At 40.3% G+C, this 13,695-nt stretch overlaps 1 protein-coding gene across 2 annotated transcripts; it reads left to right on the top strand.

Annotated features, from left to right (window-relative positions):
- Positions 1-108: 108 nt before the first annotated feature.
- Positions 109-13,225, top strand: CASP3 (caspase 3). 2 transcript variants are annotated; one of them, XM_062630298.1, is made up of 8 exons: positions 109-131; positions 2,952-3,088; positions 4,180-4,275; positions 7,468-7,592; positions 8,074-8,202; positions 10,144-10,319; positions 10,781-10,898; positions 11,793-13,225. In XM_062630298.1, the coding sequence occupies exons 3-8, from the start codon at positions 4,199-4,201 to the stop codon at positions 12,017-12,019; spliced, it is 852 nt and encodes a 283-aa protein (XP_062486282.1). In that variant the 5' UTR covers positions 109-131; positions 2,952-3,088; positions 4,180-4,198; the 3' UTR covers positions 12,020-13,225. The 2 variants fall into 2 exon arrangements, with proteins under 2 accessions (XP_062486282.1, XP_062486199.1); XM_062630215.1 differs by lacking the exon at positions 109-131 and adding an exon at positions 1,811-2,229.
- Positions 13,226-13,695: the final 470 nt, after the last annotated feature.

The following is a 13,695-nucleotide window of genomic DNA, read 5'->3' as shown; positions in this document are numbered from 1 at the left end:
ACCGTCAGCGGCCGTCCTCCCGCCCCGCCGCGTACCGCGGAAGGCAGGTGGGAGCGCAGCGCCGGTGGAGCGGGTAAGGTGGCGGCTGAGGTGAGTGGCGGCGGCGGGGACGGTGGCTGGGTCGAACGGAAGTGTGGTAGGGTCGGGGTAGGGCTGGTGCCCGTGAGGGCCGTGTCTGTGGCTCTCCGGCTCCGAGGGGCCTCGGTCTGGCGGAGCCACCCGCGCCTTGTCCGCAGGGAGCGGGCTGAGGGGAGCCGGAGCCTCCCTACAGCCGGGCCGGAGGAGAGCCGCGGCTCGCCCGAGGCGGGGCGGGCCCGACTGGGAGCGCCGCCTGCCCGCTCCTCGGCTGCCCGCGGGCTCCCGCCACGGCCGGTTCTGGTGCCTGTTGCGGGCGGATGTTGTCCCTCCGCCCGAGGTAGCGCCCTGCCTACCGGCTGCGGCGGGGAACACCGGCCGCGGTGCCACGCCAGCACCCTCCGGCTCCCGGCCTCCCCCTCCGGGGCCGGGAACGCAGCTGCTGCTTTCCCAGAAGCTTAAGGCGGACAGTTTGCTCATTTAAGCTTGTTTTTGTGGAGAAGCTGCCTAAACAAAGGGGGCGGGGGATGGGGAGAGGAGCTTTAATTTTAAACTGGTTTCCGGTGGCCTTGCCTTACACTGTTAGCTAACTGGAAACACGGGGTCAGAACCTGCATTTGGATCCACCAAAGTAAAGCTTTGGAGACAAGCGGTTAAAACTCGTCTAGACAACAGCTCTGTCTGACAAAGAGTGAGCGTGCGGCGGTCGGGAGGCACCACCACGAGGTGAAGGTTATAGGGACGGTGGAGAGGGCCCTGTCCGAGGTCTGTTGTGTCCTGTTCCCTGCTGGGGTGAAGGATAGCTCTCATTTTTTACCTTTCCACCCATAATTCTCTCCTTTAATTATCTACTCATCATTTGGTAGGTTTGAAAATAACACACCGTGTCCTTAGGACTAAGGAGCCTGGCAAGGCTGTATCTGTTGTGGTGGTGCTGTGTTTAATAGGTATGGGTGAATTAGTAAGCAAGTCATCCATCTATTCTCAGAGTGATTTTAGGTCTTGCTGATTTTGCAGATAAGTGCTGACTGTTTGCTTTTGGAAAATCAGAGTACTGGCCCGATGTCAGTGCCTCTCAACAACCACATCCAGACCAGAAGTACTGTGAAGGCATATTGTCAATGCTTCATCTGTGACAGCAGTATTTATTTAACAGGGGGATAATGCCACACAGAAAATGAAATGGTGTATTTCAAATTTTTTTAGTTGCTTGGGGTTTTTTATGTCAGCTTCTATGTTTTCCTTCCATTATTAGTTAGATAATTATTTGTTACCATTATACATCATAGAATGGAAAATTCTTAATCTGCCTGTCTGCATTAGTATCATAATGTGCCATGTATATATTTATGTACGTAAAATACCTTCTCTGAATGCTTGGCATTTTCTCTTGCAGTCATGTGAGGTGGAAAACTGCCCATTTCTAATCTTTAAGGACATGATTACAATACTGCTTTCTGTTTTGGACATGTATTTTAATACTGCTGCAATCATTGCTTTGTAGCAGCTGGCGTATACTGAACATGTGTTGTCTTGACTCCTGTGGTTTGCGTATTTCAAGATACAGTTGGTAACTAGAGCCAGTTCAGTTATTTGCTTCCTTCCCTGTCTGAGAAGCTTTGGTATTATTTTTATCACTACATCATTATTTTTCTTGTGTCTTCATAAAGAAACCTGATGGTTCTTATGGCCGGGTGAGATATGACAGTGTTAATTTATTTTCATTAGGCCAGGTAAATAAGTAGATCCAGCCTGGCATGGAATAAAAACATTTTCTAAACTTTAAGATAAAATAATAACAAGGAGCAGAATAACAATTTAACGTTAAATTTTTAATTGCTTTGTCCCAGTCTTCAGCCCCATCCCTAACAGCATGAGATCATCCTCTATAGGGAAATGTGTATTCTACTTGACAGAACATGACATCACTGCATTACCTAAACCAAGATGAGGCAATTCTTAGTAGTCTGTTAGAATCAGCACCAGCTGAGCATTGCTGTTACTCTGACTAGTGCTTTAGAGCAGAAAACATAACTGCTGGTTAAAACGTACATTTGAGTGCCTAGTAACAAAACGGATATCTCTTTGTGGATGTCTTTTGTTCTTTAAAAAAGTGCAGGTGAATTGGTGCTCAGAAATTGATGGATATTAAAGGTGAGTTACAGATTCTAATCTGAAGATAAAGCGTGTGTATTTAAAATACCTGATTTATTATGCCCGTTTTTTCTTCACTATCTGTCTAGTTTCTGTAAAGACTCTTAGACAAGCTGTGTTTTACGTTGTTCAGAAATAAAGTTCTGTAGTTCATTGTAATTGTGGGGTTTGCTAGCTACTTCAGATTTCATTGTTTCTTTGGGATTGGATCAAGGACAACAGTTCGAGTTTTAAGGTTGCAAAAGGTTTGAGGAGATAAGTCTCAATTTAGGTCACTTAATATTGAAGATCTTTCTTACTGTTTGCAGCATGAAACATTTGTGTTAGAGAAGCATTCATGTCCCAGTTTATTAGGTTTCTAGTTTGCCTACTTAAGCCTGCTGCTGTTCACCAGTGTTATTCCCACCAGTTTACTAAAACAAATCCCTAATGGAATGCAACAGTTTGGTTGGATCTTCAACTGATGTGAACCAAAGGCAGCCTAATGATCCACTTATCCTCCCTAAGAATTCCAGGGTCTTACCTGTTGGGTGGAATTGTTAGCTTTCCCTATACCTCACCTCAGTCTTTCTCTAAGTAGTCATTGGTAGCCCAGTTGGCAAGTGACTGCATAGTACTTCATTGCTGGTGGGAGTTAAAAGCCATGAAAAATGTAACACAATAAGCTATTCTAGAAATTTTATTTCTAAATATCAAGCTTATTTGATACTTTTGTCATTTAGTTTTCAGGGAATTTCCTGTGTGCTGCTAATTTATGTGATAACAGTTCTTAAGTCTGGAATCATTTTGTGAGCAAGAAAATATCTTATTTACATCAGTGCTCCAAGATACAAGGACGTAGTATTCAGAGTAACTAGATGTAAGTAAATGTCTTACTGTAAGAACCAAAGAAAGAAAGATGGGTATAGATACCATTAATATATCTGCTAAGTGAATATCTTTTAAGTTATTGCATTGTAGTACCTTGCTTTTTTCTTGAGGTCTGACCACGTATTTCACTTCCAAGCATATATTACTTTATCCTCTCTGGCTATTTAGCTTTATGATGCTTAATCCTTTTATGAATCCTGAGTTAAAAGTTAACTTGTGGTAATGTGTTCCATGGGCGCAGAGTAATTGAAAGGGAGGTTTATTGCATTTAAATTGATTTCTGCCTTGGTATCAATGATCATTTCTTGTCCTGTGTTCTGATTAAGAGTAAATAGCAGCCCACAGCACAGAGTTATTTCATCAACTATTTAAAGTTGTGTTGTTGTGGTTTATGTTATTTATGTTGCAGTTGCCTTCACATGGGTTTATGTTATTTATGTTGCAGTTGCCTTCACGTACACCAATTAGGATTGGATCCAGTGATGTTTCAGTTGAAACTGAATGCAGAGAAATTATTTATTTCCCCAGATACTATGACCTGAAATCCAGTCTTCTATGTTAGTCTTTGTATGCTTCCAATAAATTGCATTGATTGGCTTTGGATCTCAATTTCTGTCTTACTGATGTGGAACAATCCATAAATGACATTAACAGTCACAATAACAAAATGATACTGATGCATGTAGGGACATTACAATATTTTAAAGATTTTTTTCCAATTTGTCTCTTATCCTGATTTTCTTAGGCATTTTTAATGATTTGGCCACAGGGATCTGCAGACTATTTTTCCAAGACTTAATGTAGAATGCAGTAATCTAAAAGAATATTTCATGTTCTTCTTTCAAGTATGAGATATGTGGGGATACTCAGAAATCCTGGGTTTTTTTGGCTGCCAATACTAATACTCCTAGGCTAAAGTTATTCTGTGTGAATATCCCCTTTTAACATTAGTGTACTCCCCAGTTCTAAAGAGTTGCTTTCTGATTGTGTAAGGCTTTAAGGAAACCAAACAAAAATCTGAAGGTAGCATTTCATATGAGTATAAGCTATCATATATTTCTATTTTCTTATGTTTTCAAGCTGACAATTGAGAGCCATAATGGCAGACACAGGAGATGGCCCACATTCAGGGGAAGATCTGGCAGACGCAAAATCTATTCCTAGAGGTTCCAAAGGGTAAGTGAGCTACTTTTGGTTTAAGTCTTCACTTTAATTCTTGAGGAATCATGTGCTGTAACAGAAGGCGAGAGCCATAGAAGTAATGCTAAAAGGAAATATTTCAATTACGGTAAATTATAATAATCATAAATGACTATTAGAAGAGTTTTACTACTTATGAAAATACACAGTCTCTAACAGGCCATGTATACGTGCAAGGAACTAAAAAGCAACACCTGAGATGCAGTTAGACTTAGCTTCACAGTATTATCAAGTTGTTATCTGTTCTGAAAAACAGACTTCTCTATCTCACCCTGTGCTAAATGTTCACCCCTTTCCTTGAACTGCTTCTAGAGCTTACCGGAACCAGTGGCAGACAGTTCAGCTGCTTGAACTGACCTGCTGGAGGGTTTTATGTGCAGAAGCACAAGAGGAACTTAAAGGGGTGGAAGGAAGGAAACGCAGGCCTGTTCTTCCTGGTTGTTATGCTGGTGTAGCACTATCATCAGATTGCACTCTCTAGGAACTTAATATTTCAATGAAAATTAGATTTAAGAGCATTACAGACTTCTTATCTGTAGAATACCCATATGCTTAAATGAGAAAATCCATACTGAACTCAGCATATATGGACTGAGTAGAATTAACAGATGTTGCAGTCATGAGTGGTGGTATAGTTGGTGTGTTCATTAAGGTAGAATTACAGCTGCATATAGAGTCTTGGTCTTTCTAGGTTTCGAATGTTTACTTGTTGTCGTGGTTTAAACCCAGTCAGGTAACTCGTTAACTCACCTCCCCCCCTTCTTTCCCTCCCCCTACTCCCAGAGGGATGGAGAGGAGAATCGAAAAGAATGCAACTCCCACGGGTTGAGATAAGAACAGTTTAGTAACTAAGGTATAACACAAATCACTACTGCTACCACCAGTGATAATAATGATAAAGGAAATAACAAGGGAAGAGAATGTAACTCGCCCCCCCTCAGCCCGCCCAAGCACCGACCGATACCTCCTCCAACCCTGCAGTCTCCCAGCCCTTCCAGCTAACTCCCAGTTACCTCCTGGGCATGACGTGCTGTGGTATGGAATACCTCTTTGGTCAGTTTGGGTCAGGTGTCCTGTCTGCTTCCTCCTGGCTCCCCCTCCTCTCTGGCAGAGCATGAGGCTCACAAAGTCCTTGGCCAAACCAAAACATCCTTGTTATCAGCTCTGTTCCCGAGCTGAAAGTCAAAACACTGCACTGCGCCAGCTACCAAGAAGGGGAAAAATGACTGCTACTGCTAAATCCAGGACACTTGTGAAAATTAAATGAGGAAATTACTTTTGGCTAGAATTCAGAATAGATTTACAATCTCAGAGCTGATCTTGCTCCTAGTACATAGCTTTCAAAAGATGGTAGTAAAAAAAAAAAAACGAACTGATTTCTTGTTGATATAGTAGTTGGTTTTCTTAAACTGATTTTTTTTATGCTCTGCTATGTAGAGGCATTACCATTTTAGACATAGTTCTTCCTTGATTCTTTAAAATTTCAACTTGTAACAAGTTGAACAGAAGATTAATACAACTACAGATGTCTCTTCTCCTCTCCTTCCCTCCCCCCCCCCCCCTCAATTATTTGTGTATGTGCACATTTTCCTGAACTTGAAACAAAAACAAAAGGTTTATTTGGGAACATAACAAGCAGTTTTATTTATTTTAACCTCTGGGCAAGTGCAGTCTTCACTAGTCTTAAATTGGATGTAACAACTTATTTCACAGACATAACTTAGAATCACAGAATGGTTTGAGTTGGAACAGACCTTAAAGATCATCCATTTCCAACCGCCCTGCCACAAGCATGGACACCTTCCACTAGATCAGGTGGCTTAAAGCCCTGTCAAGCCTGGCCTTGAACACTGCTGGGGAGTGGGCATCCACAAGTTCTCTGGGCAACCTGTTGCAGTGCCTCACCACCCTCACAGTAAAGAATTTCTTCTTTATATCTAGAATCACAGAATTGTTAGGGTTAGAAAGGACCTTAAGATCATCTAGTTCCAATCTCTGCCACAAGTAGGAACACTTTCTGCTAGACCAAGTTGCTCAAAGCCCCGTCCAACTTGGCCTTCCAACCTCAGGGGATGGGGCACCCACAGCTTCTCTGGGCAGCCTGTTCCAGTGTCTCTGATGTAAGGAAAAATTTTTTCCTTACATCTAGAATCATAGAATGACAGTATGGTTAAGGTTGGAAAGGACCTTAAGATCACCTAGTTCCAACCCCCTGTCATGGGCAGGTACACCTCACACTAGACCATGTCACCCAAGGCTCTGTCCAATCTGGCCTCAAACACGGCCAGGGATGGAGCATTTACCACTTCTTTTGGGCAACTGTTCCAGTGTCTCACCACTCTCACAGTAAAGGATATCTTCCTAATATCTAATCAAAGTCTATCCTCTTTTATCTTAAACCCATTTCCCCTGTCCTATCCCTACATGTCCTATTAAAAAGTCCCTCTCAAGTCTACTTGTAGCCCCCTGTAGATACTGGAAGGCTGATCTAAGGTATCCCCAGAGCCTTCTTTTCTCTAGGCTGAACAAGCCCAACTCTCTCAGCCTGTCCTCATATGAGAGGTGCTCAAGCCCACTGAGCATCTTCATGGCCTTTCTCTGGACCTGCATGAGCAGATCCTTGTCTTTCTTATGCTGAGTGTCCTGGAGCTGAATGCAGTACTCCAGGTAGGGTCTCACAAGAGTGGAGTAGAGGGGGAGAATCACCTCCTTCAACCTGCTGGTCATGCCTATTTTGATGTAGCCCAGGATGCCGTTGGCTTTCTGGGTTTTCTGGGCTTTCTAGCGCATGTTGCCAGCTCATGTTCAGTTTTTCATCTGCTAATACTTCCAAGTCCTTCTCAGGGCTGCTCTGAATCCACTCATCACCCAGCCAACATCAGTATCTGAGATTGCCCCAGTGCAGATGCAGGACCTTAACACTTTGCCTTGTTGAAATTCGTGAGGTTTGCACAGGCCCGTCTCTCTAGCCTGTCAAGGTTCCTCTGGGTTCCTTTGCCTCCAGAGTAAACACACCACTCAGCTTGGTGTCATTGGCAAACTTGCTGAGGGAAGTTCTAGGGAACAAGGAGCAAATCTTACCAATTTCATTGGTTTTGGTTATTATTTTGAAACTAGAGAGGGAAGATCAGAAATTAACACTTTAAAGTTTGTCTGATTTCTATACAGAAAGAACCTATCTGCTAGCAAGTCCATGGACTCTGGAATTGTGCCGGACCACAGTTACAGAATGGATTATCCAGAGATGGGGGAATGTGTAATAATAAACAATAAGAACTTCCACAGAAAGACTGGTACTACTTTCAAATGTTAAAGTTTTTTTTCCTTAATTTAGATCGATTAGTGGAATGTAGTATTCTTCAAAATTAAATACGCAGACCAATTTGGATTGCAACCTCAAATTGTTGTGTGAATGGGTGTGATTCATTCTTCCAAAGGTGCATAGAGGGAACACATTAGGGTATAGCAGTAATGGGAGGAATTTGGTATAAGTCTATCTTACCATTTAGTCATGATTTCTGTTTTGCAAATAAAATCCTTTTATGTCTTTTATTAGTAGATATAAAAATAAGGAGTAGGTAAATCTACAATAAACATACAGGGAGAGGGAGATTGTGTGCATGTATAACAGTGCAGTATTTTTTCTGTTAAGAGTGGAGCTGGAATAATGGAATAATGTTCCAGACTGATACAGGTAGAAGTGAGAAGAATTTGGCTCAATATGACCATGCCATCTATATCATATAAAAAATAATGCATTCCTCTTACGTATAGGGATGTTAGCCCGTTCGGGTACAGATGCGGATGCTGCAAGTGTCAGAGAAGTTTTTATGAAGCTGGGGTATAAAATAAAGATCAACAATGATCTTTCATGTGTGGACATTTTTGAACTATTGAAACGTGGTAAGTAGTAATATGTTCAGTGTGTGTATTAAATCAACCACTGTTTCCAACTACATCTGTAGCCCTAACATCTCCTCTTCCATGGTTCTTTTAGATAATACTTCACACCTACTGATGATTTATTGCTAAGGATGGCATGTGCATCACAGTTTCTATGTTTGTTCATCTTTGCTGTCTCTTCATCTTTTGTGTCGTGACTGTTGTCTCCGTATCCTTTCTCATCTTCTAAGGAAGGCCAGAAAAAAGGCTGAAACTTAAATGCAGACTGATTCATATTCTGACCCTGGGATCACTGAAGTTCTGTGAGTTGGAAAGAATCCTGCTTAATTGGGTAGAGGGATTCTGTGCTATATGCTCAGTGGTGTGGCCCAAGATGTGTTCTCATCCAGGGGCTTCAGATGGAGGGACCAGAACTGCAAGCGTGTGGACTAAATTACTCTTAGAGAAACAATTTGTGTTTTGTTTGATTTGTGAAACAAAACACCCTTTTGTGAACTGAGAGCTTTATACTAGTGTTAGTCTTAGTCCTGCTTTGTTTGGACTTGGCTACATCTAGACTAGTAAATTAAACAATGCCTGGAGATAATCTGTAGCCCTGGAACCCAGTGTATTCTAGTTGCAAGGTTCTCTGGCATGACTGTGGCTGATGCCTACCCGTGCTCTCCCAGACTGTTCCAGGTCGCAGTTAAACAGTAAAAATGTTCTAGGGATTATTCCCAACATGCAGTTAGCCTACAACAATCATGTTTGGGTTTGGCTTTTTTTGTTGTTGTTAATGTATTTGCTAACATAGATGTCAGTTCTTTTGTGCCAGTTAATGTTTATGTCAGAGAATGCTCCCAAGCATGATTAATTTATTAGCATAGTTGTAGCCAGTCACCAGTATGTTGACAGTAGCTGAAGGTTCCAAGGCCTCTGTCTCACCTTGGTATAAGGCCTCCAAATAGACAGTGTAAACCACAGACTGCAGCCTAACTAGAGATTCACAAAAAGCAGCCTTTCCTGACTCTTCTAGATGCAGTACTTGTAGAAATGCCCCAGTGTGCATTGCTTGAGGAAAAGATAAATACTTCATTTTTTTTCCAGAATAGAAATTCAGTGTTCTGGCAAGCTCTAAACAGAAGCTTTTGGGACTATTATGCTTTCCATCTACTCTTGCATCTTCTTGAGTTTCCCGCTCAGAATTCCTTTTGGATCCTTTCTTTTAAACCATGTTTGTGTTTTTTTTCATATATTTAAAAGAATTGTCTTGATTCTTAAGTACAATCCCCACAATGTCAGGCAACAAAAGACATCAGAGAATATCTGTTCTGTGCTCATTGTGTACCACAAGATGGGGAAAAAAAAAAGACTGATATAAAGCCCTGATAGATTTAAATGTCTGTAAGTACAAAAATCAGAAGCTTGAAAAATCTTTCTAGACCTTGCTACAGGGCCAAAGTGAAAGAGTGAAGTACTAGAACCTAAGTCCCTGCAGCAGCAACAGCTTTCATGCCACATTAATTGCCCATGTAATATAAGTAGTTGGAGTGTCTCTGGAAGGAGAGATGAGACTTCCTCATCCTTTCCCAAAACTCAGAACTTCCTATCAGTCCAATCCCAGATCATGAGACTGACCATTACTGCATGAGTGAGATGTGCCAATCAGACTTTGATACACTGTGGGAATACCCTCTTTGTCTCCTCAGGGTGTTCCTGGCCTAGTTCTGAGGCTATGTCTTAGAATGTGTAGAGTTGGCCTTTAATTTGGGGTTTTCTCTCTCCAGTCTTCTGAATTAAAGTAGGCTGGCTCCTTTTGTTCAAGTAGTGAAAACTGGTTGGAGGTTTCTAAATACAGGAGTTAGTTCTTAAAGACTTCTGTTGCACAGGAGGCATCAAGTGTTCAAAGCTTTTAGGGAATGCAAGAACTTACGACAGTTATCTTTCCTTTTTTCCTTCAAGTTTCTGAAGAAGACCACAGCAACCGAAGCAGTTTTGTTTGCGTGTTGCTAAGCCATGGTGATGAAGGAGTCATCTATGGTACAGATGGCCCTCTTGAACTGAAAGTACTAACAAGCCTTTTCAGAGGTGACAGGTGCAGAAGTTTAGCAGGAAAACCCAAGCTCTTCTTCATTCAGGTGATGTACAGCTGAACAGTCATCATCAAAACAGCTGAATACTTTAAGAAAAATACTGTTCCCATTAATTATTAGTGCAGATAAGATAATTCTGAAATGGATTTAAATGGAATTACTTTCAGAATAAGATTCTCTTCAGGTTTAAAAGTGGCATAGTCTGCCCTATTAGGTACGCAGTACTTGTCATAGCTGAGATTGCATTATCTTAATTCCTTGGATTATATAAAATCTTTGTAAGCATTAGCCCATCTTGTAGTGAGTTTCTGAATACACCATAGAATTAATACGTATCTTAAGCAAACTGTGCAGTTGATTAAATAAATGCTAGTTAGTTTCTTCTCTGATAGAAATGTGACATACAAATTCTTGTTATTTTTGTTTTAATTGGGATATTATCATCCTTAAAATGGATGCCTTTATTTCTTTGGTTTTTATTTCCCATTCTTCTTTCCACCAAATAGGCTTGTAGAGGGACAGAATTAGATTCTGGTATTGAGACAGACAGTGGATCAGAAGAAACAATGTGTCAGAAAATACCTGTAGAAGCAGATTTCCTCTATGCATATTCCACAGCTCCAGGTGAGAAACTTGCAAAGAAATTTTTGTTCCTCAAATCTATGTATACAGTCTGTATTGATGTTGTAAATGAGAGCTTGCAGTTGTATCCAGTCAACTGGGTAACCACTTGTTCTCTTTCATGTATTTTTCTTCCCTCAATCGTTCTTTTCTCCCTGATCTGGTTTCTTTTTGAGGTAGTTGCTATTCTCAATTCCTACAAAACAAACAAACTAACCCTGAATGTGCATCTTTCTCACTAGCAAACCCTCAAATGTTCATCTTCTGTAAGTTTAGTTAACCTGAGTTGTGAATGTAATTTACAGCAGGAAGTAAAAGGTGCATTGATTCTGAGAGAACAAAACAATAGGATCTGTAGATGCATATACAAAAGTAGGTGACAAACACCTACTGCCTATCAACTCTTTTATTTTCACTGCAGCTGTAAGCAAAATCAGTAGCAACAGAACCAGTAGTATGGCCCTTACATTACCAGCTAGCAGAAACAGGTTTTAGTCTTTAATTCACGCATGTAGTCCTGAAGGAAGTAACCCTGAAATCTGTTTTGCATCTTGGCTTCATCTCTCCTGTCACCTCTCCTTCATGCATATGTATTCTGTGAAGAAGTAGTAAGTGATTCATAGCTGAGACTGTTGCAGTGGAAGATAGTTTTCCTGCCTTTTGATTTTCTACCTACCTTAAGTTTTCTTAGATTGAAAAAAGATGAGAGGATTAGAAAAATCTTTTGAGTTGCAATTTGGGGAGCTTATAAAAATCTAAATTTTGATTACTGGTTTTGAGTTTTTATTTGAAAACATGGATTGCTATTGGAAACAATGCTTTGTTTCCCTAATCACAATCCTGTCCTGTATCAGAGGCTGCTACATCTGATCAGTTTGACATCTCTCTTTTCCACAGGCTATTACTCCTGGAGGAATGCAGCTGAGGGCTCCTGGTTCATTCAGTCACTTTGTAAAATGCTGAGGGAACATGCAAGGAAACTTGAACTCATGCAGATTTTAACTCGTGTAAATCGCAAAGTAGCAGAGTACGAGTCCTTCTCAACTCGGCAGGATTTTAATGCAAAGAAACAGATTCCATGCATTGTCTCTATGCTTACCAAAGAATTTTACTTCCCTTCGTAAAAAAAAAAAAAAAAATCACCTTGTAATTTTTCAGGGCATGTTTTTAGCTGTAATTTATATGCAATATTAGTATGGAATACCACTTTTAAGTCTGAATTACTGTTGACTACTTTGTGTGGCATAATGAACTGTATCAAAGTTAGGTATGTCCATTATTAGAAGGAAAGCAAGGTATGGCTGTGTTAGGAATGCAAACTAGAGTAGCTGAAGTACAGGCAAATTTGGAAGTGGTGCTCTGAGTATCTCAAAAAATTAGGAAGAGGAGCCTGAAGGAAGATCACTTATCATATGTATTTGGTGCTATATTTCACTTTCCTGAAGGCACAGAGGAAAGAAATAGTTCTTGAAAATAGTTCAGTTTCATATCTTTGCCAAAAGGAAGAAGATTCAGAATATGATATGTTTACTAATGATGGTAATATGGTAGTATTGTCTTTTTACATTTCTTCTGAACTCAATTCTTGAAGTTTAGGTTATAAACTAACCTAAACTGGTTTTATAACTTAGGCATAAACTATGGAAAGTGGCAGTTCCATTTTTTGCATACAATTAGGAACCCTGTTCAGAATACAGTCAATTTTTTTGCTGATCATTTTCTATCTCTTTGTACAGAGTATTAGGTAAAGCAATTATATCAACATGTAGCTATTTCAAAATAAGTTTTATATTCTGACCTTGAAGCTGAGTGACTAAGGGGACCAGTCTTCCAAAATTTCCTTTCCTGCAGCTCCCTAAGGGGGGAGCTGTTGGGGCATATTTTGAGCTGTAAGTGTTGGTGAAAAAGGAAGCCTGCATTCTGAACAGGCTGCTTTCCTCTTTCTGGTCATAAATAGGAGTGAGTTTGCTTTGTGCTGTGTGCCTACCACATTTAACCTGTGTGGAAACCCAGATTTGTGGTAATGGAGAAACTTCACTTCTTAACTCTAATATCAGATTGAGAAAATTACAAGACAAATAGTAAATGTATATATCTTGACTGAATTTTGTGGAACTGGCTTTTACAAAATTGTAAAACATTTTTATTGATGTTTCAGCTTGTCTCAGTCTTTAAGAGTAGAGGAAGACAATGGTAAATGATTCTATGGTGCTTGCAAAAAAGACTTAAAACTCTAGCATAAACAATGTTAGCAAGTTTGTGTTCAAATCCAGAGGCATTTGGGGTTTGGGTTTTTTTTACTTAAATTAAATACTGTTTCCTAAATTGTATCATGTTTTTCTATGTTTATTATTTGTTTAGGATCTGATGGCTTTTGCAAATTAATTTTAACTTTAATTATGTCCCTTTTTCTCAAAACACAACTTTCCCTTTTCTTCCCCGTCTGCCTGACCACCTGAAGTTGAAAAGAAGCTGCTTTAAAGCATTGTGTACTCTATAGCAGGTAACAAGAGCTGTGATTGAGACATGGGAAATGCGGGTTCAAAAGTTATGCAAAGGAGGAAATTTTAAACAACATTGATGAGTTCTCTGCTGACTGCCTGCTGAATAGGAGGAATCTTTACTCTCTTGTAGAAGTCTTTCATTAGAAAGTGTTAGTCTATTTTAACTGACTGAAACCTCAGTTGCAGGCAGATTTTATTACCCACCCTGCTGTTGAAAAATTAAATAGGGCCCTGTTAAACATACCTAAAAATAACATTTACAAAAACCTGTATGTAGGTTTCTTCATGTAGGTTGT

This window comes from Pezoporus occidentalis, unplaced genomic scaffold, assembly GCF_034315485.1.
Source record: "Pezoporus occidentalis ecotype Australia unplaced genomic scaffold, CSIRO_AGI_Poc_V1 ctg1, whole genome shotgun sequence".
NCBI lineage: Eukaryota > Metazoa > Chordata > Aves > Psittaciformes > Psittacidae > Pezoporus > Pezoporus occidentalis.
Note: the sequence above shows the minus strand (reverse complement) of the source record. Positions and strands in the feature narration are given on the sequence as shown.